Consider the following 24845-nt stretch of genomic DNA (forward strand, 5'->3'; position numbering starts at 1 on the left):
GTCTTTGCCCAACTCACCAGCCTTAGCACCTACAATAGCTTCCCTCATCTCTACCCCCACCTCTGGAAAGGACCTGAAGATTCTTTGTGAGGGAGCATAAAAAGAATGGGGACTGGATGTGAGGGATGGGAAATGGAGAAAATGATGCAGAATTAGCAATGGGCCAGATCAGACTCATGACATCTTATAGGTCAGATGAAAGATACTCCTCTTTCTTCCAAGAACACAAGAAGATGTGCTGGTCCTTGAGAGGAAGACAAACACCTCCTGAGATATAGCCAGCATGAGAAAAAGAGGACAGGCAGAGCTCCAAGTAGATCTGCAGGTGTAGTGATAGAAAATGAGGGGCCCCTGTCTGAAACCTTCAATTTTCTTAGTGGTATATTAGAATACTCAGCTCAGACTGAAAGTAGGCATGAGGTTGAGGAGAAATAGAGTCCAAGATTCAGAGAATGAACACATTAAGTGAAATTTCTATAAATGTCAGAACATTTCTAAGAGCCCACAGGAGGTTTGGTTTATGACTCCATGAAGCTAGCCTGCCTCAGGGTGATGTTCTTTTTCTCCAGGATTGGCCTGGAATCAATAGGAAAGTTAAATGGGTTCAACTGGAGTTGTGATTTTGCCTGAGAAATGCTACGGGATGTAGAGGAGGTGGAAGGTGGAAGGGACAGAGGAGTTAAGGGAATCATCATCAGAGCAATGGACATGGAATCCAAGTCAACAAAGGAGGACACTAAAGGGATTATGAAATGAGATCAGGAGACTGGAGCCACGAAAAGGGTAAGGGGTTGTAGCCATGTGGCTACTAGAGAAGGCAACTGAGGGGACAGGAAGGGTGAAATCAGGCTTTCAGAGGGGCTGCCACTTCTAGAGTATGGAAATAAGAGCAGGTGGCTGAGAGGGCATGGATACACCATTGCTGAAGAAGAGATGAGGGTTTGGGATATTGACATCTCTGTAAATGAGGACAGAATAGGGGTGGAGGGCATGTCTGCATCCTCAGATAGAGAGAGGGAAGTGATCAGGATAGCCATGGAGGCAGGAGCTGGTGGTCTAAAGTTCAAAGGCATGGAATCTAAAGAATTTGGAGTTTTTAAAAGCAGGAGGAGGAGAAATGGTTAGAAGTGGCATGGAGGACACCAGCCTTATCAACTGGTGTGTGATAATGCTGTACATAAAAGAAAAATCAGCTTTCATTTGAGAAGGCTGCAGAGGAAGCAGTGTTTGTGGGGGGGTGGACAGAAGTAGAGGGAGCCCCCCGAAATAAGGTGATCATACCTTCCTGTTTGCCTGGAGTGTCCCAGTTTATTCCTGCCATTTAGAACACTTTCCAAGAATGCTCCCATTACTCTCAAAAGTATCCGCATTTGGAAAAATAAATAATATGATCACCTAACTCAGCAGGAAGTAACTCAGAAGGGTGGTTGAGGATATAGAAAGAGCTAAATAAAAAGCAGGTGGTTATATAATGGGGCAACATAGTGTTTGTAGCCCTCTTTTTGAAGCCTCTCCTCCTTAGTCCCTAAAGTCTTTGAGGTTAAGTCCTGATTGCTCCATATATGCCACCCCATCTTCTCCCCTAAGCAAGCATCTACCCTGTGTCCAAGTAAATCTTTCACTTTAGAGTCTGAAAGAAGAATAAGAACCTACTTTAAGAGGATGCCAGGCTGGGAGTGCTCATTTCAATTGGAGACTCCTATAGAGAAAATGTCTTAATTTTAAGAATAATGAATTAATGGTAGAATTATAAAGTCAGGAGATATCAAAAGCTGAATAGATTTGAGATGGGGAGATGCGGGTATTTCATCACAAGAACAGTAAGACTGACCTTTCCATTCAGATGACCAAAGCCAGCAGAATGACAGAAAAAGAATTATTTTGAGGACCTCCCTGGTGGCACAGTGGATAAGAATCTGCCTGCCAATGCAGGGGACATGGGTTCGATCCCTGGTCAAGGAAGATTCCACATGCTTCAGGGCAACTAAGGTTGTGCACCACAACTACTGAATCCAAGCTTGCCTAGAACCTATGTTGGGAAGTAGGAGGAGCCAACACTATGAGAAGTCCGAGCATCACAACGAAGAGTAGCCACCGCTCACTGCAACTAGAGAAAGCCTAAGCGAAGCAATGAAGACCCAGCACAGCCAAAAGAGAATTATTTTGAGGTTCTGAATAATCGTTATCCAAGGACTGGCTTACCTTAGCCTTTCTATTCAGGAAGCTCTGGCCAAATTTCTGGAGGTTTGCATAGGTTATTTCCTCGAAAGGCATTTTGTACCTTGCATCGGAGCTTAAGTTTAGGATTTGGATACATGGGACATCAACCTCTGTGATCTGGAAGTATTTGAAGACACGTCTATTTCTGGGCACATCTGTATCCACAAGGATGAAAAGGATCTGCCAAATCAAATGAAACCCATGTCTGTATGGATTGGAGGTATGGAGAGGGCGAGGGAGAGAAACTGCGGGAAGCTATGGGAGGGCGCTTGTAGTGGTAGCAGTTTGAGTCGCTCAGTCGTGTCTGACTGTTTGTAACCCCATGGACTATAGCCCATCAGGTTCCTCTGTCCATGGAATTCTCCAGGCAAGAATACTGGAGTGGGTAGCCATTCCCTTCTCCGGGGGATCTTCCTGACCCAGAGATTGAATCCGAGTCCCCTGCACTGCAGGCAGATTCTTGACTGTCGTCTGAGCCACCAAGGAAGCCCAGCAAGGCACTTAATGAAATGTAAATAGCAGCATCTATGGAGCATCTCTGTAAAGGCTCCTGTTCATCAGGTGCAGTCCTGAACTCCACTGCATAGACAGGCATTAGCTGTCATCCTGGTTTCATCATCCTTGTGCAGGACAGCATTCATACAACTGCAGGAAATCAGGAGATCTTGAGCTTTCATCTCAATTCCTTGGGCAAAACAGTAGTGTCCCCTCTATGTGCTACAGTTTCTTATCTGTAAAGTGATAATTATAATAGTATCCACCCTGCAGGGTTGCTGTGAGAATGAAAAGGCTGCATATAAAAGGCTTAGTTTAGTGACTGGGAGGTAGAAAATTGCTCAGTACATGTCAACTCATTATTATTCTAAATTATTCTTTCATCTAGGAAACTCATAACTCATTCAACCGTGCATTCTACACCTATTTGTAGAGTGGCTACTAGGAATTTTACTAAGTACTGGGGATACAAGGTAGACAAAATTCATGCCTTCATGGAGCTCACGTTCTAGTGGAGAAGACAGGCAAGAAATGAGTAAAGAAATTAATCAATTAGATAGCAATGAGTGAGTGCCAACTGGATAATGAGACGGGGCACTGTGAGAGAGGACTGCACAGATAGGGTGACATAAGGGCTCAATATTTTGTAAGAAGGTCAGGAAGCATATCTGAGGAGGTGACATTTGAGCTTGGACCTGAGTGATGAGTAACTAGTCAGGGGATCACTTATTTAAGCAGTGAAAACTGTTATTGAAAAGGCCTGAGTGGAGGGATGGGGAATGCTTAGAGTGTTCTAGAACAGAGGGGCAGCCCAGTGTGGCTACAGCACCATGAGGGAGAGAGTCGTGGGAGATGGTGAGAGATAAGGTCAGATCCACAGTGAGGAGCCGAGGGTTGATATGAAAGAGATGAGAAGTTGCTGAGGATAATAAGCCAGAGTGTGACATGGTGATAATTTTAAAAGGCCACTCTGTTTGTAGATAATAAGAAAGTGTGGAAGAAGGAGACCATTTAGAGGCTCTTGAAGACCCTGGATTTGGACACTCTCACGTCATTCAGGATTCAAAATATTAAGAGTCCTACTGTGTGTCAGACAGTCTTCCAGGTGCTGGGGAGAGAGTGAAAAACAAAGTAGACATAGTAAAACCATGTATAATTTCAATAGACATTTGTTAGAGGAGAACAAGATAAGGGGCATGACCTGTTGGAATAGTATTTATCCAACTGTATAACTTTGTCTCGAAAATGGAGCACAATCAATAAATGACATTCAACAAGCTTGCTAAATGGGATAAAGGCAATCAACAACCTCAATCTTTTGATATATACCAAAATAAATTCCATCTAGATTAAAGAGAAAAATTAAAAAATTAATCTAGAAGAATTATGGCTAAGCAATTATGCTTCCCTGTGGCTCAGTGGTAAAGAATTCGCCTGATGATTCAGGAGATGTGCATTTGATCCGTGGGTCAGGAAGATTCCCCTGGAGAAGAAAATGGCCACCTACTCTAGTATTCTTGCTGGGGAGCTCATGGACAGAAAAGCCTGGAGGGCTACAGTCCACGGGGTCACAAAAGAGTCAGACATGACTTAGCAACTTGTTGTTTAGTAACTCAATCATGTACAACTCTTCGCCACCCCGTGGACTGCAGCATGCCAGACTTCTCTGTCCTTCACCATCACCTGGAGTTTGCTTAAACTCACATCCATTTAGTCAGTCACACCATTCATCCATTTCATCCTCTGTCGTTGCCTTTTCCTCCTGCCTTCAATCATTCCCAGCATCAGGGTCTTTTCAATGAATCTATAAATCAGCTTTTTGCATCATGTGGCCAGAGTATTGGAGCTTCAGTTTCAGCATCAGTCCTTCCAATGAGTATTTAGGGTTGAGTTCATTTAGGATTGACTGGTTTGATCTCCTTGCCGTTCAAGGGACTCTCAAGAGTCTTCTCCAACAACACCACAGTGCAAAAGTATCAGTTCTTCGGTGCTCAGACTTTTTTATTGTCCAGCTCTCACATCCATACATGACTACAGGAAAAACCATAGCTTTGGACCTTTGTCAGCAAAGTGATGTCTCTGCTTTTTAATACACTGTCTAGGTTTGTCATTGCTTTTCTTCCAAGGAGCAAGCGTCTTTTAGTTTCATGGCTGCAGTCACTATCCACAATGACTTTGGAGCCCAGAAAATAAAGTCTGTCACTGTTTCCATTGTTTCCCCATCTATTTGCCATGATGGGACCAGATGCCATGATCTTAGTTTTCTGAATGTTGAGTTGTAAGCTAGCTTTTCCACTCTCCTCTTTCAACCTTCAACAAGAGGCTCTTTAATTCCTCTTCACTTTCTTCCATAAGGGTGGTGTCATCTGTGTATCTGAGGTTATTGATATTTCTCCTGGCAATCTTGAATCCGGCTTGTGCTTTATCCAGCCTGCCATTTCTCATGATGTACTCTCTCTGCACGTAAGTTAAATAAGCAGGGTGACAATATACAGCCTTGACATACCCCTTTCCCGATTCTGAACTGGTCAGTTGTTCCATGTACAGTTCTAACTGTTGCTCCTTGACCTACATACAAGTATCTCAGGAGGTAGGTCAGGTGGTCTGGTATTCCCATATCTTTAAGAATTTTCCAGTTTGTTGAGATCTACACATAGCATAATTAGCATAATTAAGCAGGAATACATGTTTTTCTGGAACTCTCTTGCTCTTTCTATGATCCAGAGGATGTTGGCAGTTTAATCTCTGGTATGTCTGCCTTGTCTAAATCCAGCTTGAACATCTGGAAGTTCTCGGTTCACATATTGTTGAAATCTACCTTGAAGGATTTTGAGCATTACTTTACTAGTATGTGAAATGAGTGCCATTATGCAACAGTTTGAACATTCTTTGGTATTGCCCTTCTTTGGGATTGGAATGAAAACTGACCTTTTCCAGTCCTGTGGCCACTGCTGAGTTTTCCAAATTTGCTGGCATGTTGAGTGCAGCACTTTCAAAGCATCATCTTTTAGGATTTGAAATAGCTCAACTGGAATTCCATCACTTCCTCTAGCTTGTTCACAGTGATGCTTCCTAAGGCCCACTTGACTTTGCACTCCAGCAGGTCTGGCTCTAGGTGAGTGATCACACCATCATGGTTATCTGGGTCATTAAGATCTTTTTTGCATAGATCTTGTGTATTCTTGCCACTTCTTCTGTCGTCTGCTTCTGTTAGGTCCATACGATTTCTGTCCTTTATTGTGTCTATCTTTGCATGAAATGTTCCTTTGGTATCTATATTCTTGAAGAGATCACTAGTCTTTCCCATTCTATTGTTTTCCTCTTTTTTTTTTTTTTTTTTTTGCATTGTTCACTTAAGAAAGCTTTCTTCTCTCTCCCTGCTATTCTCTGAAACTCTGCATTCAGATGGGTATATTTTCTTTTTCTGATTTGTCTTTCACTTCTCTTAGTGACTGCTGCTGCTGCTAAGTCACTTCAGTTGTGTCCAACTCTGTGCGAACCCATAGACGGCAGCCCACCAGGCTCTGCCGTCCCTGGGATTCTCCAGGCAAGAGCGCTGGAGTGGGTTGCCATTGCCTTCTCCAATGCATAGCAACAACAAATTGACCATTATAACAAAAATAGCAGGAAAGCAATCAGATTGTAATCAATTTAATTACATCAACAATCTAGGTTAAAATTGAATAAACCAGGAATGTATTGCTTCCCAGGTTGTGCTAGGGATAAAGAACCCACCTGCCAATGCAGGAGACATAAGACGGGCAGGTTGGATCCATGGGTTGGAAAGATTCCCTGGAGGAGGAACTGGCAAATTACTCCAGTATTCTTGCCTGGGAAACCCCATGGACAGAGGAGCCTGGAGGGCTGTAGTCCATGGGGTCACAATGAGTAGGACACAGTGAGCGTGCGCACACACACACATACAGAGAAATTCATTTACAACAGATGTTTTTGTAATTGTAAGGTGGGATGTAGCATGGTATTTAAATATGTTGGTGCATAGTGGCTTTATTATGTGTTCATTTGAGTCTTCAAAGTTTTTAATTGTTTTGTTTAAATTTCAGAATAATTTTCTTACCTTACTTATTATAAAAATAAAGAGAAAAAGGAAGTAAATAGCCTCCATAATCCAGACGGTGGTAACTACATAAATATGGATATGATACTTAGGAAACACTGATGTGTTTCTAATGATAATAATAAATGTAAGCACTGTTTAGTGTACATTTGCTCATTGCTTTACATGAAGCAATTCCCCATTTTTCACTGACAGTGACTGAGACTGAGAGATTATACTCATCTAAGGTAAAATCACTTGTTAAGAGGAAGAGAATTTGCACCGAAGCCTGTTGATGCTGAATCCTAGAACCCCAGCAACTACAGTCTGCTCTGTTTCACATCTTCAGGCTTTTCACAGTCCCTGACCTCAGGTCTTGCCTTCCCCTCTCCTCCAGGCCAAATTCTAGCCACAGTGCAGTCACCCAATCTTAGCAGAGCCTGGTCCATCAAAAAAGCAGCCAAAACAATCATGTTACCATAGTAGACTTCTCAAAAAGATGAGGGAAGAAAGAGCAAAGCTTTGGTGAGAAAGAAAGAGACGCTGGGCAGGAAGAAGACTGCAAATCAGGAGAGTGGTATGCAAACGAATATGCCAATTCTTCTTAGATTCATTTACAATCAGCAAAACAGATGGATGGCATCAGGGTCTACAGGACTTTGATTTCTATCCAAAGAACCCTAAAAAGCAGTGGCAACTTCCACAAACCTTGTTTTGGAATATCTTCGATGCCGACTTGTAATGCTGCATTATTACACGAAATGACTCAGAGCTTTTGGAGACAAAGAGCAACATGTGATTCAGGATGTTCAATTCGTAAATCAGATCCCTATTCTGAAATTAAAAAGAAAACAAGTCATTCTGTGCACACAGCTACCGCAGCTACCCTCCTCCTGAGACCCTTTGCTCACTGACCTCAGTGTTGTATTCAATAACAAGATCTGTGAGTTGTTCTTTTATAAGTTTATTGAGGATTTGTTTGTTGACATTGTCATTAATAAGCTCCTGGCGGTTCACAATTCTTCCCTTGGACAAAAGAAGAAAAACATTAGAGGGCAGTAGCATCCATGACATAACCACTTAATAAATGTAAATAGCATGATTTTCCCCTTGGATAAAAGGGAAACACCATGTTAACAGGTGTGACATATAATCTAGATACTTAATAAATATAGACATCTGAGCAGACTAACCTGAGGGTGGAATATGGATATGGGGAAGCCATGAAAATCTCCGGTCTACAGAGCAGGGAGTATAGCTGACCGATAGCCCCATCTGCCTTGCTCTGAAATCTCGTCAATGTATTTGTGCTGATGCTGAGCAGTTTTTCACACACTGCTTCTAACCAATGAATTTTTCAAGGGTACTAAGGCAAGGGTACTAAGGCAAGCCCATTTCTGGGACTTTTCTTATGGAGGACTTTGATGAACTTTCTTAGGACTGCACTGCAACCAAAGATTTCCATTTCACCTTCCTTCCTTCCAAGGGTCAGATCTGCATCATGGTCTGATAAGTTTCCCCAGCCCCCTCTCTGTTTTCCTTCACAGGCATTTCCCCTAATTTTTGCATGACTAATTCTGCGTGATGACTGCTTCTCAGAAGGACCTGGATTAACACAGGAAATTACATAAATTCTCTGTAGCACAGGATCAAAGTCCGTGGGGGAGGAGAAAAAAGTAGCTATCTCCTTATTTCTCTCTACTCCATCTCCTTCTCTATATCTATACCAATTCCAGCCTCTAGTCCAAACATATTCCCTGGGCTCCTACAATAGTTTCCTAATAGTCTTTCAACTTATCCCCCTGCTTCCCTTCAATCTGTCCCCTAAACTTCAGCCAGAGTGATGTTGTTAAAATATGACTCTTTCTTAAACATAAGCCTTATTGTCCTCTTGATAAAGCCTATACTCTTGTCTGGTCATAGTAATAGTTAAGTAATACTAATTAAACTCATGGAGAGCTCAAGTTGTACCAACCACAGTTCTAAACATGTTGTATATATTAACTCATTTAATCCTCATAACATCTCATTGAGCCATATATTATTATTTTGCCCATTTTACAATTGAGAAAATTGAGGCACAGAGAAGTGAAATGTCTTGCCCAGGGTTGCTAAACTAAGCTAAGCTAAGCTAAGCTAAGCTAAGACATGGAGCCAAAATTCCAGCTCAGGCAATCTGACTCTAGTGCCCATGTTCTTAACCATTAACATAGACCAAATTTCTCCTAAATGCAATGCCAAGTTTGCTGTTTTTGTGTTTTGTTTTTCTTTTTTAAATTCTGGATCTCAAGTTTAATGGTATCAAATGCCTGCCTTTATTTGATTTTGTGACCTGGTTTGTTCTGCAGAGGGCTTCCCTGGTAGCTCAGCTTGTAAAGAATCTGCCTGCAATGCAGGAGACCTGGGTTTGATCCCTGGGTTGGGAAGATCCCCTGGAGAAGGGAGTGGCCTCCCACTCCAGTGTTCTGGCTTGGAGAATTCCATGGACTGTATAGTCCATGGGGTTCAAAGAGTTGGACATGACTGAGTAACCTTCACTTGTTCCTCAGAATTTAACATTTTTTTGAATGGTCCAAATTTATCAGTGGTTTCTTTTCATATTTTCTATGGTTTCTGTCATGCTTCATAAAGGGACTCTTCCCCTCCCTCCAAGGTTAGAAAGCAAATTCTCCTATGGCATCTTCTAGTCTTTCCACAGTTTTATTATATTTTTAAATCAGGGATCAATGTGAAATTTAATTTGGTGGTAGGAATGACTTATGGATTTAGCTTTCGTTTTTTTCAAATGGCTACCCAATTCTCTCAGTGCTAGTCACTGAATAACATAGTCTGCCTACTAGTCTAAAACATCATCTTTATTAAATCCTAAATTTCAGTATGCATTTGGATCTACTTCTGGATTCTATGTTGTCCATTCAAAAACACAAATCAGGTTATTTTATTCTCTAGTTTGGAATTTTTTAGACTTCCAGGGGCCTAAGTAAAACACAATGGCTTGCAGTCTTCCCTATGAGAAGTCAACCAGCATCTGGATCATTTCATCTACTTCCTGTGTGGCTTTGAGCAAGTAACCTAACCTCTTTGAGCCATGTCTTTAAGTACCATGGTTATTGTAAGGATTTAGCAACATCCCCTGGATCATGGAAAAAGCAAGAGAGTTCCAGAAAAACATCTATTTCTGCTTTCTTGACTATGCCAAAGCCTTTGACTGTGTGGATCACAATAAACTGTGGAAAATTCTGAAAGACATGGGCATACCAGACCACCTGACCTGCCTCTTGAGAAAACTATATGCAGGCCAGGAAGCAACAGTTAGAAGTGGACATGGAACAACAGACTGGTTCCAAATAGGAAAAGGAGTACATCAAGGCTGTATATTGTCACCCTGCTTATTTAACTTCTATGCAGAATACATCATGAGAAACGCTGGACTGGAAGAAACACAAGCTGGAATCAAGATTGCCGGGAGAAATATCAATAACCTCAAGATATGCAGATGACACCACCCTTATGGCAGAAAGTGAAGAGGAACTAAAAAGCCTCCTGATGAAAGTGAAAGAGGAGAGTGAAAAAGTTGGCTTAAAGCTCAACATTCAGAAAATGAAGATCATGGGCTCTGGTCCCATCACTGCATGGGAAATAGATGGGGAAACAGTGGAAACAGTGTCAGACTTTATTTTTCTGGGCTCCAAAATCACTACAGATGGTGATTGCAGCCACAAAATTAAAAGACGCTTACTCCTTGGAAGAAAAGTTATGACCAACCTAGACAGCATATTCAAAAGCAGAGCTATTACTTTGCAGACTAAGGTCCGTCTAGTCAAGGCTATGGTTTTTCCAGTGGTCATGTATGGATGTGAGAGTTGGACTGTGAAGAAGGCTGAGTGCCGAAGAATTGATGCTTTTGAACTGTGGTGCTGGAGAAGACTCTTGAGAGTCCCTTGGACTGCAAGGAGATCCAACCAGTCCATTCTGAAGGAGATCAACCCTGGGATTTCTTTGGAAGGAATGATGCTAAAGCTGAAACTCCAGTACTTTGGCCACCTCATGAGAAGAGTTGACTCATTGGAAAAGACTTTGATGCTGGGAGGGATTGGAGGAGGGATTGCGGGCAGGAGGAGAAGGGGACGACAGAGGATGAGATGGCTGGATGGCATCATTGACTCGATGGACACGAGTCTGAGTGAACTCTGGGAGTTGGTGATGGAGAGGGAGGCCTGGTGTGCTGCGATTCATAGGGTCGCAAAGAGTCGAACACGACTGAGCAACGCAACTGAACTGAACTCAACTGAACTGAAGGAGGGAATAATGCGTATTCCAGGAACCAAACTACAGAGTCTAAAGTAACACTTCAGTAGAATTTTCTGAGATGATGGATTTGCTCTGTAAATCAATGATATTAAATATAGTTGCCACTATCTACTAATAGCTAGTTTGATTGAAGAACTAAAATTTTAATGTTAAAGTAAATAGTCACATGTGACTGGTGGTTGCTGTATTGAACAGCTCAGATCTAGATCCCAGAGAGGGAGAGGAGGGAAGTTTGTAATAGAGGTTAGACTGTGGAAAGCCTTGTGGCCCTTATCAAGGACTCATATTTATCCTAAAAATTATAGGAAGCTATTAAAGGGCTTTCAATTAGAAGGAGGAAAATAACCATCAGATTTTAATTTTGAAGATATCTCTTGAGAGGACAAGATAAAATGTGGTAGACCCGTTGAATGTATATTGCACTAAGCTGTGGGATATGAATGGTCACTTGATCTATGATGGTAGCAGTAGAAAAAAGTAGATAGATTCATGGAATATTTTAAATTTAAAAATCAATGGAATTGGGCTGATGGATTGGTTAGCAGGGATGGAAAAGAGGGAGGTGTTAGGATGATGCTGAGGTGTTCTGATTTTGTTTACAGAGGAGTTGGGAGTGATGGTGACATCTCACTATGAGAGGATCGCATTTCCCTATGATTCATGATGCTGAATGTTTGTATTGTGTTCATGTGCCCTGTGTGTGTCTTCTTTGACAAAAATGCCTAACTGAGAAGATAATAAGAGAAAGATTTTTGAACTTCACTTTTCTTCAGTGACTGCTGGGTGGAATAAATGTTTCTGCTATTCACAAAAAGAGAGAGAGAATGCTAGAAGAGGATTTGGAACAGAGATCATGACTTAGGCTTGACCATGTTGAGACATCTGGTGATGGATTTAAAGGTCTGGAGATTAGAGAAGTCTGGCTGGAGATGGAGATTTGTAAATCATGGGTATATGGATTGATGGGGAAGCTTGGATGAACCAGAAGCAAATGCAGGGCAGAAGACTGAGCCTTAATTAATGGCATTTACTGGCTAAGGAAAGGAGGAGCTCCCAGTGGGAAATGGCTGGAAAGGTCAGAGAGACGTCTAGAAACTGGTTTCCCAGAAACCAGCTAGTCAATGCCACTTAGTTCACAAATGCAGAACCAGAATTTATACCCAAAGCCCATGCATGGTTCATTGTTTTGAACTAGAGACCCGTCACTAGCAATAAAACTCAAGTCTTACCTTTTTGAACACTATAACACTGTCAAGGGTGACATGGTAACGCCCAGTGGAATGTCTAATCGATATCACTCCAAATGTTAGCTCTGGAAAGTCTTTGATCATTTCGTAGAACAACTCTGCTACTTCTTCCTCTAAGTCCTATTTGGGGAGAGATGTTTGATGAGGCTTCGACAGAAAGCAAAATGCCTGGCAATTTTAAGGACAGGGTGAAAATGGTGACTAACTCATCTCTTCATCTTTCCAAGTTCTGTGGTTTTGGTAGGCTACCTAAATCCACCTTTATGGATGTTTCATACCCAGAATACTTCCATGGCCATGCTGGTGCTGCTGCTGCTAAGTCACATCAGTCATGTCCGACTCTGTGCGACCCCATAGGCAGTAGCCCACCAGGCTCCTCTGTCCCTGGGATTCTCCAGGCAAGAATACTGGAGTGAGTTTCCATTTCCTTCTCCAATGCATGAAAGTGAAAAGTGAAACTGAAGCCGCTCAGTCGTGTTCAACACTTCGTGACCCCATAGACTACAGCCCACCAGGCTCCTCCATCCATGGGATTCTCCAGGCAAGAGTACTGGAGTGGGTTGTCATTGCCTTCTCCTCTATGGCTATGACTAAGGTCAAAATAGGCAAAAACACAGAGATAAATAGAATTGATAAACTTGACCTTTTCCAAGTATGAGAGTGAAGGATCTACTAACATAGTTGTTGAGACTTTTTATTAATAATTTAGTTCTTAAATGGACTTCCCTATTGGCTCAGATGGTAAAGAATCTGCCTGCAAGGTGGGAGACCTGGTTTCAGTCCCTGGGTTGGGAAGATCCCCTGGAGGAGGGTATGGCAACCTACTCCAATATTCTTGCCTGGAGAAACCCCATGGAGGAGCCTGGCAGGCTACAGTCACTGGGGCTGCAAAGAGTTGGACACAACTGAGCGCCTAAGCACACATACACACACAGTCCTTAATTGCTTTCAGAAGAGGCCATTGATTTGATCACGTGTAGTAGCAGATATGAACTTCATATTTAGATATGGCTGTAGTTTCAGCCTTCATTCTTTAGCTTGAAAGAAAACTGTGGCCACAAACAATGTCAAAATGTAATACGGGAGAGAAAAAAGTACAAATTCTCCCCATGTGTAAGTATAACCCCGAAGTTCTGATTTCTGCTCAGAAAAAGGGAGGAGTCATCAAAGTTACAGGAAATGAGCAAAGATGTATAAGAAACTCATTCTCCAAAAGCAAGGGCAATTTGAAAATCATTTATTAGTCATTGATGTTCTAAGTGGACCTCAAAAAGATCAGTTATACTATCAAAATTAGTTCAAAATATATTAATCTCTTCTCCTTTCTCCCCATTACTGTCTGCCTTTGTAGTTAGCTCCTCCTGCCATTTCAGCTTCCACTTTTTCTTTATTTTTTATCCTTCCAGTTTTCTCAGAAAACCAGTCATTGAAAAGGAAGAATGGGTATGGAATTAACCTAAATGGAAGACCTCTCTTCACCCCACACACCCTCCCAGACATAGGAATCCTTAGCAACTGAGAAGCCACCTCCCACCTCTTGAATGCTGTACCTGGAAGAAACCGACGATGACCAAGGGCCTGGAATTCACAAACTCTGCTATCTCATTGCTGTCAGTGAACAGAAATGCTTTCTGGCTAATTTGTCTTCTCAACCAAACAACCAAGGCAGTAGATTCAACCACTCCTAGAGAGAGAGGTACAATTAAATGGATCCCACAGAACTTTCCTCTTGAACTGGAGCAAGGCCTATCTTCCCCAAGTTAAATGAGTAGAAACCTCTTGCCTTAGATTCCCACCCCTTGAAAGCCAAGGTCAATTCTTCCTCTCTTCCTCAATCTGAGCCCCAAGGATGTAAATTTTAATAACAACTAAACTTTACCAAACTCTTACCAAGGACCAGGCACTGTGCTGAGCATTTTGCATATATTACATCTCCATGGTAGCCCTATGGGATACATATTGAGGTTTCAACTTGCTATTGGCCACTCCACTGGTGAACCTGGGAATCAAACCCAGGAGGAAGCATGCCCAGCCGTGTTTTCTTATTCACTGTTCAAAGTGAAAGGAAGATGGATTTATTTCTTAAAACATGCTGCTGCTGCTGTTAAGTCACTTCAAAAGATTTAAAAGGTAAATAAAAAGACCAGCTAGTTCTGCACCCTTAGGAAAATTCCACTATCTCCCTGTGTCTCCCATTCGTTAGCTGAGACATGGAAGTCCTCTAAGGTCATCTATCCTGACTTCCATTTCTCAGCTATCGTATAGGAAATGCCAAGCATACAGAAAGCTTCTAAAATTGGGACACATCTACCATATCTGGGATATATAATAGTGTGCCAAAGTGTACACAAGGCTACAAATGGACTGTGCTTGCTAGGATCATCGATGTTATATGACGGCAGGTAATTAAAGTATTTTCTGTCAAAGACTATTATCAAATAGAATGGATCATTTAAAATGAATTTATGAGCTAGAGCAATGTTAGTTGTGAGTAGCTTTGTACGACATAAAAAAGCCTTTATTCCTTCTCTCATGACTGATTCCTTCACTCATTCATTCATTTGATAAATATGCATTGGAGTGCCATGTTAGAAGTGCTGTGTTTGGTCCTGGGGATAAAATGGTGAACAGAAATAAGACCTTGCCTCTGCTATGCAGCTTTCATTCTGTTGAGGAAGATAATTGTCAAATAACTGCACAAACAAGTATGTAATGACACCCAAAGTTAGCATTAAAAAGCAAAATTCTGTGGACCAGTAGAAAAGATACATGACCTACACTGTGAAGTTGAGGAGGAAATCCTGGAGGAAATCACTTATGAGCTGAAAATTGAAGGATACATAGGAGTTAACAGGAAGTAGCTAGAGAAGGAAAGGCAGAGAAAAGGCCTTTGTGCACAGACCCTGTGGCAGGACAAATTGCAGCCTGGGGCTTGAGGAATGCACAATGAGTTGCTAAACTGTCTGAAAAGGACATTATTGTTAAATTGACTGGAAAGGGCAATAAGTGTCTTTACTTACCTTTTCTAAGAATATTAGGCCTTTAAAAAATTTCTAATTAAGTATGTTTACGTGGAGAAAGGTACACAAATTAATATACAGTTTGATGCATTTTCATAAAATGAACAAACATGTGTAAATACCACCCAGATAAAGAAATAGAAAATTATCAGCCCCTTAGAAGTCCCCATGTGCCCCCTCCCAGCCTCTACCCTGCTCTCACCTAGAGGTAACTAGAAGTAACAGTTACCCTAGCTTCTAACAGCTTGTTCTTGAACTTCATATAAACAGAGTCATACAGCATGTGTTTGAGGATCTGGCTTCATTACACTTGTGAGATTCCTCCGTGTTGCACTTTCAGATTCATTCCCACTGCTGTGTAGCACTCTGTTGTGTGGATATTCCATGACTTATTTATTCATTCCTTATTAATGGGCATTTGGTTTGTTTACAGTTTGGGGCTACTAAGAATTAATTCTTGGGCATGTCTCTAGGGGCACATTATATGCACTTCTGTTGGGAACATGCCCAAGAGAAGAATTTCTGGTCATGGGGACACAATGTCCAGCTTCAGTAGATACAAATTAGGCCATTAAAAAAGTCACGGTGAGTCAGGCCTCTGAAGGTTCATAGGAGGACGATGTGGTGGTCTCAAGGGACAGAGTGGGTGGGGAGGCATCGTGCCATCCTCAGACCGTGGTTTGACTCACAGCAGTCATCCCCCACCCCCAAACCCAGATACCAGCCCAACATCGAGATTCTATTTTCACAGTGGTCCAAGCCATCTTTTAGGAAGAAAGAGGCACACATCATGAAAACAAACCCTTTCTCCTAAAGGCTTTGCCTGAAAAAATTATTTTTTTTTAAATGACCTGAAAGAAATTAGCTTACACATTCTGAAAATGCCAAAAAAAGGTGAATAAAATCCCTCCAAATGAGGTTGCATTTCAGGTCATCAGAACCATTGCTCTGATTTCCCTCTGTGCTACCCTTTCCCTGTGCCCACACTCCAGTCATGCCCTTGTCTTCCAGCACACCAGGCGTGGCATCCACCAGCTCCTCTGCCTGGGCTATCCTTTCCTCTCAGCCCTCAAGTGCATCTCATCTTGCTTATTTAATCCTCAGTTTGGTCTTTTCCTGCTCTCCTTTCAATCATTCTCTATAGTATGACCTGCTGTATTTTCTTCGTTGACTCTATTTCTGAAGTTATGAGTTTTTGCTAACTTTCTCAGTAGCTCCTGAGGGATAACAGAATATGCCACCTCAAGTTCTACTACTTTGGCATATTATTTTGAATTAAAGGTACTTGAGAAACACCTGTGCAAAAAAGATGTTCTGACTCTTCTTTATCCCTCTGAAAGCAGGAAATAAATCTCCCATGTGGTGGTACCCTCCCAACACCAGCAGGGTAGATGACATCCTTATTACAACTCATAGAGATTTAAGGTCAAGAAGGCTATACAAACAAACCTGGTTGCTTCCTCACTAATTTTCTACCCCAAGTCCCAACCCCTTTTTTCTTGTCAATTCTTCACAACTTTGTTTCTTTGTCTAAAAGGTATAAAATCTGCCTGCTTTGATCACTTCTTTTTAGCCTCATATCTTTGGGACTCCTGTACATATGAAATCAATTTTTCTTTCATTAATCTCTCTTATGTCAATTTAATTATTAGACCCCCCCCCCCCCACAAAGAACCTAGAAGGGAAGAAAGGAAAAGTTTTCCTCCCCTACATCTTGTAATGTTTGGTTCACATTAGGTGTTCAGGAAATCGTGGCATGAATGAACAAGGTGAATGAATCATTAGATAACTCTGTTTGAGGGAACTTGATCTTGAACCCTCCTCTCTGGGATGGATGGACTCCACCTGGCCCCCTGGGCCCCATGGGACTGAGATAGCTCTGAGCCTAGCAAACAGTTTGTTTCTGAGTGTCGGGCATTGTCCCTGCTATGCAGGTGCCTGTCCTGTTGCTCGGCTCTGAGCCAGAGGACACAGTGACAACTGAGGTGTGAATGCCGTGCCAATAATTAACTGGGGCCGTCGCCCTGCTGCATATTTCCAGGCACAAGCTGTGAATGCATCATTAATTGAGGGCCTGGAGGCAGTCTGAGTCTCCCTCCCTCAAAGGAGATGGTCAAAGCCAAGTCTCCCACCATCAGTCCTTGGAGACCAGAGGAGAACCTGAACTTGACTCAACAAGGCTTAAAACCAACCTGCATCTGAGGGAAATTTTCATAGAAGTCACACTGTAGGAGGCTGGTAAAGTACCATCACCTGCTTGGCTCAGGGAAGTCCTATCAAGTGGCAGAATTGGCGCAAGTCATTCTTTTTAGGAAGTGATAGATCAAGGCTGCCTCAAGTTCTCACAGCTAGTGCTCATCCTAAAATCTGGGCCCTGACTCCATCCCAGTATTCCACTGTCTCTTTCCATGGTTGAGGGTCATACTGAGGAAGGAGATGGTTAAGACTAGTACAAATAAGAGCTGGCTTCTTTACTCCAAGCCTGCTGCAGTGGGGACCTTCTAATACCACCCCATTCAAACACAAAATATGCATTAAAAACCTAAGCATTCCAGGCCCTGGACTAGGGTCAGAAAAGTAATAGTTTGAGGATAATAATAACCACATTGATGCTTTAAACTGTGGTTTTGGAGAAGACTCTTGAGAGTCCGTTGGACTGCAAGGAGATCAAACCAGTCAATCCTAAAGGAAATCAACCCCGAATATTCATTGGAAGGACTGATGCTCAAGTTGAAGCTCCATCACTTTGGCCACCTGGTGCGAAGAGTCAAGTTATTAGAAAAGACCCTGATGAGGGTAAAGATTGAAAGCAGGAGGAGAAGGAGATGACCAAGGAGGAGATGTTTAGATGGCATCGCTGACTCAATGGACATGAGTTTGAGCAAGCTCTGAAAGTTGGTGATGGACAGGGGAGCCTGGTGTAGTGCAGTCCATGGGGTCACAGAATCAGACATGACTGAGTGATTGAACAACAACAATAATAACCACATCTGCCATTTACTTAGAGGACAGAACAATGTGCAGGAAGGAGCAATCAACTACAGCCCATGGGCCAAATCTGACCAGCCATCTAATTTCATAAGTTATTTTTATTGGGACAGAGCCACATCTGTTTGTTTGTGTATGGCTCCTTTTTCAGAGCATCAGCAAAGTTAAATTGTTTCAACAGAGATTGGCTTGTAAAGTTTGAAGTATTTACTTTCTGATCCTTTAGAGAAAATATTTGTGAGTCTCACTGCTTATTAGCTGCAGAGCCTTGAGTGTTATTCCACTCTTTGCACCTCAGTTTCCCCACCTGTAAAAGCACCTCCTAAACTGTGTTACAATATCTGAGAAGGGCCTAGAACAGTATCTGTAACACAGTAAATGCTTCAGACATGTGCACTTATCTTTCTTCCCAGGAACCCTCAGAGGTAGATATCTTTGCCATTCACACTTTACAGATGAAGAAATCAGAATTCAATGGGAGGAATAGGCTGCTCCTCAGGTACATAGTGAGGATTTGAAGTCATAGTGTCCACCAGTTCTGGTAGCCTTTTCAGAGACCCCAGGAGAGGAGGTGAGATTGGATTCTGTCCTGTGCTCTCAGGTGAGAGGTAAGATCTTTGAGGATGAAGGACAGGTACTGTGGGACCACAGAAACAGGGCAGGCACCGTGACGCAGGCAATCAGAGGAGACTTCCTGGAGGAGGTGATGGTGATGCTTCCTGAATGATGAGGAGGTTCCAGGTGCTGGCTCCCAGCACAAAGAGGGCTCAGACAGTCTGGAAGTTGCTATGCTGCAACCCTTTTACCCTTAAGTGGAGTTGGACCTCACCTGTCCTTTAGGATATGAAGGTATCCCAAGAGCCTCAGTAACTCCATGAGCAGATATGTACTTTGACAAAGTAACTTCGAGCTTTTATATTTTTCACAGCCCTCCCTTAAACAAACACATCACAAAGGGCTCCTCACTTAGGTCAGTGTGTAGCCATTGAGAGTTATAAGAAGCAGCAGTCTTTATCCTTTCTCTCCTTTCCTCTCTCCTCATCTCTTTCTCTTCTTACTCCCTCACACACCACCCTCCTACAAACCAGCTGGGAGGAGGCTCCAAGTCTTTTATGCAATCTGCCCTGAGGCAGGCTCTTCTGCAAGTCTGGCCTGTGTATCTCAAACTCTCTTTGTGTCCATTCTGAGAGCTGCAAGGCAGCCTGCAGCCCCCGCACATGGTGGCCCTCTCCACTCCACCCCTTTGGTTCTTGCAACAACTCTCAAATAGGATTTTTGCAAACATGCTAAACACTGGGCCCTGCAAAAGACAGACTCAGTTTTCTGTGATTCAATCATTCAACATACACAATGGAAACATTCTACTAATAAAGGAAGGGTTGTGTTGGGCATTTCTGTGTTCATCAGTTCTATTCCATCCATCTATCCATTCATCTACTCATTCAGTTCAGTTCAGTCGCTCAGTCATGTCCGACTCTGCAACCCCATGAACCGCAGCACACCAGGCCTCCCATCCAAAACCTACCCCTGGAATCTACCTAAACTCATGTCCATTGAGTCAGTGATGCCATCCAAACATCTCATCCTCTGTCATCCCCTTCTTCTCCTGCCCTCAGTCTTTCCCAGCATCAGTTCAGTTCAGTTCAGTTCATTTACTCAGTTGTGTCCGACTCTTTGCAACCCCAAGAACCGCAGGACGCCAGGCCTCCCTGTCCATCACCAACTCCCAGAGTCCACCCAAACCCGTGTCCATCGAGTCAATGATGCCATCCAACCATCTCATCCTCTGTCATCCCCTTCTCCTCCCACCCTCAATCTTTCCAGCATCAGGGTCCTTTCCAATGAGTCAGTTCTTTGCATCAGATGGCCAAAGTATTGGAGCTTCAGCTTCAACATCAGTCCTTCCAATGAACACCCAGGACTGATTTCCCTTAGGATGGACTGGTTGGATATCCTTGCAGTCTAAGCAACTCTCAGAAGTCTTCTCCAACACCACAGTTCAAAAGCATCAATTCTTCTGCGCTCAGCCCTCTTTATAGTCCAACTCTCACATCCGTACACGACCACTGGAAAAACCATAGCCTTGACAAGACGGACCTTTGTTGACAAAGTAATGTCTCTGCTTTTTAATATGCTGTATAGGTTGATCATAACTTTCCTTCCAAAGAGTACTCGTCTTTTAATTTCATGGCAGCAGTCACCATCTGCAGTGATTTTGGAGCCCCCAAAAATAGTCAGCCACTGTTTCTACACATTATGCATACACTTCTGCATCCATCTATTTCAGTTTTCAGTTGCTGAGTCATGTCCGAATTTTTGAGACCCCATGAATTGCACTACACCAGGCTTCCCTGTCTATCACCATCTCCTGCAGCTTGCTCAAACTCATGTCCATTGAGTCGGGCATGCCATCCAACCATTTCATCCTCTGTCATCCCCTTCTCCTCCTGCCTTTAATCTTTCCCAGCATCAGGGTCTTTTCTAATGAGTCAGTTCTTCCCGTCAGGTGGCCAAAGTATTGGAGTTTCAACTTCAACATCAGTCCTTCCAATGACTATTCTGGACTGATTTCCTTTAGGATTGTCTGGTTGGATCTCCTTGCAGTCCAAGGGACTCTGAAGAGTATTCTTCAACACCACAGTTCAAAAGCATCAATTCTTCTGCACTCAGCTTTCTTTATAGTCCAACTCTCACAACCACACATGATTACTGGAAAAACCATAGCTTTGACTAGACTGATCTTTGTTCGTAAAGTAATGTCTCTGCTTTCTAAGATGCTGTCTAGGTTAATCACAGCTTTTTGTATTTGAGGTTGTTGATATTTCTCCCAGCAATATTGATCCCAGCTTGTGCTTCATCCAGCCTGGCATTTTGCATGATGTACTTTTCTGGGAGAAATATCAATAACCTCAGATATGCAGATGATACCACCCTTACGGCAGAAAGTGAAGAGGAACTAAAAAGCCTCTTGATGAAAGTGAAAGAGGATAGCGAAAAAGTTGGCTTAAAGCTTAACATTCAGAAAACGAAGATCATGGCATCTGGGTCCCATTACTTCATGGGAAATAGATGGGGAAACAGTGGAAACAGTGTCAGACTTTATTTTTTGGGGCTCCCAAATCACTGCAGGTGGTGACTGCAGCCATGAAATTAAAAGATGCTTACTCCTTGGAAGGAAAGTTATCACCAACCTAGATAGCATATTCAAAAGCAAAGACATTACTTCGCCAACAAAGGTCTGACTAGTCAAGGCTATGGTTTTTCCAGTGGTCATGTATGGATGTGAGAGTCGGACTGTGAAGAAAGCTGAGCACCGAGGAATTGATGCCTTTGAACTGTGGTGTTGGAGAAGACTCTTGAGAGTCCCTTGGACTGCAAGGCGATCCAACCAGCCCATCCTAAAGGAGATCAGTCCTGGGTGTTCATTGAAAGGACTGATGCTGAAGCTGAAACTCCAATACTTTGGCTGCTTCATGCGAAGAGTTGACTCATTGGAAAAGACCCTGATGCTGGGAGGGATTGGAGCAGGAGGAGAAGGATATGACAGAGGATGAGATGGCTGGATGGCATCACCGACTTGATGGACATGAATTTGAGTAAACTTCAGGAGTTGGTGATTGACAGGGAGGCCTGGCATGCTGTGATTCATGGGGTCACAAAGAGTCGGACACGACTAAGTGACTGAACTGAACTGAACTCTGCATATACGTTAAATAAGCAGGGTGACTATATGCAGCCTTAACGTACTCTTCTCCCAATTTGGAACAAGTCTGTTGTTCCGTGTCCAGTTCTAACTGTTGCTTCCTGACCTGCACTCAGGTTTCTCAGGAGGCAGGTAACGTGGTCTGTTACTCCCATCTCTTTCAGAATTTTCCAATTTGTTGTGATCCACACAGTCAAAGTAGATATTTTTCTGGAACTCTCTTGCTTTTTCAATGATCTAACAGATGTTGGCAATTTAATCTCTGGTTCCTCTGCCTTTTCTAAATCCAACTTGAACATCTGGAAGTTCTCAGTTCATGTATTGTTGAAACCTGGTTTGGAGAATTTTGAGCATTACTTTGCAAGTGTGTGAGATGAGTGCAATTGTGCGGTAGTTTGAGCATTCTTTGGCATTGCCTTTCCTTGGGACTGGAATGAAAACTGACCTTTTCCAGTCCTGTGGCCACTGCTGAGTTTTCCAAATTTGCTGGCATATTGAGTGCAGCACTTTCACAGCATCATCTTTCAGGATTTGAAATAGCTCAACTGGAATTCCATCACCTCCACTAGCTTTGTTCATAGTGATGCTTCCTAAAGCCCATTTGACTTCACATTCCAGAATGTCTCTCTCTAAATAAGTGATCACTCCATAGTGGTTATCTGGGTCATGAAGATCTTTTTTGTATAGTTCTTCTGTGTATTCTTGCCACTTCTTAATAACTTCTGCTTCTGTTAGATCCATACAATTTCTGTTCTTTATTGTGCCCATCTTTGCATAAAATGTTCCCTTGGTTTCTCTAATTTTCTTGAAGAGATTTCTAGTCTTCCCATTTTGTTCTTTTCCCTCTGTTTCTTTGCTTTTTTTTCACTTAGGAAGGCTTTCTTGTTTCTCCTTACTATTCTTTGGAACTCTGCATTCAAATGAATATATCTTTCCTTTTTCCCCTTTACCTTTAGCTTCTCCATACATTTAACACTTTTTAAAAATTATGACCTACTATGTGTCACACTGAGGCACAAAATTTTTCAAAATTCCCCAACATTAAGATAGGGCTTGAGGGATTTCCCAGATGGTCCAGGGGCTAAGACTCTGTGTTCCTAATATGGAAAGCCTGGGTTCAATCCCTGGTCAGGGAACTAGATTCCACATGCCACAACTAAGACCCAGTGCAGCCAAATAAATAAAAATAAATGAATATTTTTAAAGATTGAGCTTGACACATGTTAGGTTCCCAATAGAAAGGTATGGAAGAAGTGGGTGAATGGGTTAATGAAATGGGTGGTGACAGAAGCTTTAGCTTCTAGTTTAGTAGCCACCCTGTCCCATACTCATCTTGTTCTAGCACCTTCCAGTCTCCCTTTTGATCAGTCAGTACTTCCTTGGCCTGAGACCCCATCAAGATCATTCTAAAGTGGAAGAGTGCAGTGGGAGTGGGCAGTTAGGTAAGCTGGGAACTCACTCTCTGGTCTTTTTAGTTTAGAAACCATGTACCTCACTGTGCCATCTCATGTGCCTCCAGGGCCCACCAGCTCAGATATGGTGGAGGTAACTACATGTCCACCAAAATCCATTTTTGTCCTTACGGTCATAGAACAGGGCCATATTTCCCAGCCTTTCAGTTGGGTGGAGCCACATAACAGAATTCAGGTCAATTGGATGAGGCTAGAAGTGATATTCATCACCACCAGGTCTGGGCCATGGACTCCACTGGTGGCACTCCTCTGCCTCCCAGCACCGACCTCTGGCAAGACACAGAGGGAACTGCCAGAGAATCAGAGGTCCTAGGGGAGGACAGTGCCACAGGCTGACAGGGATTTGGGTCCTTGAAAGATTGTGTGGACCAGAAGCCCCACACCCAACCTTGGCTACAACTGGGTTCGGTGCAAGCCAGACATAAACTTGTAATTCTATTAAGCCACTGAAATGCAGATTTTTTGTGTTTCCATAGTTAGCATTCCTTTGATTGACACACAAATACCATTACCTTGGCAGCTGATGGGCTGTGATCTGTTGCCCTCAAAAAACAGCTTCAACTCTGGGGCCTTCTTGACATCAAACTCCTTCTGAAGTTCCTTCTCAACTGTGATGTCCACTTTGCCAAAGCCAATCCCATTCTTGCCTTTGCCCATGATCTCCACCGCTTTGCCCAGCTCCTCAGCTAAGCTCCTGGACTGCTTTGAGGATGGGTTATCTGAAAGAGCCAATAGAAGACAGAACTCACTAGAACCTCTCCTCCATCCCATCTCCCAAGGAGGAGGCTTTGTTAAGTTTAAGCCTTTGTTAAGGCTTTTTTTTTTTTTTTTTAAAGTTAAGGCCTGCTTAACTCCTGGGTTTTTCTCATGCTCCACTGCTAATGGGTAGATTCAGAAATGTGACAAAATATCACAGTTCCTGAAGCTGATCAGTTTGGGAAATATGCATCAGGTTTGTTTTGGGTTCAGCAACACTGGAAACAATACAACTTTGGGCAATTTAATTTCTCAAAGATCCACGTGCCTCATCAATAAAGTGGGGAAACAGTGGCTGCTTTGTGAAGCTGAGTCAAAAGATTTAACAATCAATTATATAGTGCTTATTACTTTTGAAGAGGTTTATGTGGATTAACCCACTGAATCCTCCTAGTACCCCTATGGTGTGTGTGTGTGTGTGTGTGTGTGTGTGTGTGTTAGTTGCTCTCAGTCATGTCTGACTCTTTGCAACTCCATGAACTGTAGCCTCTTCTGTCCATGTAATTCTCCAGGCAAGAATACTGGGGTGGGTTGCCATTTCCTTCTCCAGGGGATCTTCTCAACCCAGGGATCAAA

General features: G+C 42.7%; 1 protein-coding gene and 1 long non-coding RNA gene across 2 annotated transcripts in view; one reads left to right on the forward strand and one right to left on the reverse strand.

The window, feature by feature from the left end:
- Nucleotides 1–24845, reverse strand: part of PDILT (protein disulfide isomerase like, testis expressed) — a 46922-nt gene that overhangs the window by 8406 nt on the left and 13671 nt on the right. Inside the window, exons 2-7 of the mRNA XM_069570266.1 lie at nucleotides 24026–24232; nucleotides 13881–14014; nucleotides 12313–12450; nucleotides 7688–7798; nucleotides 7481–7606; nucleotides 2203–2400 (exon numbers count right to left, since the gene is read on the reverse strand). Of these exons, the coding sequence (XP_069426367.1) occupies nucleotides 2203–2400; nucleotides 7481–7606; nucleotides 7688–7798; nucleotides 12313–12450; nucleotides 13881–14014; nucleotides 24026–24232 (914 nt within the window). The remainder of the gene's footprint in view (nucleotides 1–2202; nucleotides 2401–7480; nucleotides 7607–7687; nucleotides 7799–12312; nucleotides 12451–13880; nucleotides 14015–24025; nucleotides 24233–24845) is intronic.
- On the forward strand, nucleotides 619–14858 carry LOC138429103 (uncharacterized). Its single transcript, XR_011252680.1, has 3 exons — nucleotides 619–783; nucleotides 1844–2440; nucleotides 13737–14858. It is a non-coding gene; the product is annotated as an uncharacterized lncRNA (long non-coding RNA).

The sequence above is a fragment of the Ovis canadensis genome, chromosome 24 (genome assembly GCF_042477335.2).
Source record: "Ovis canadensis isolate MfBH-ARS-UI-01 breed Bighorn chromosome 24, ARS-UI_OviCan_v2, whole genome shotgun sequence".
NCBI classification, from domain to species: Eukaryota; Metazoa; Chordata; class Mammalia; order Artiodactyla; family Bovidae; genus Ovis; species Ovis canadensis.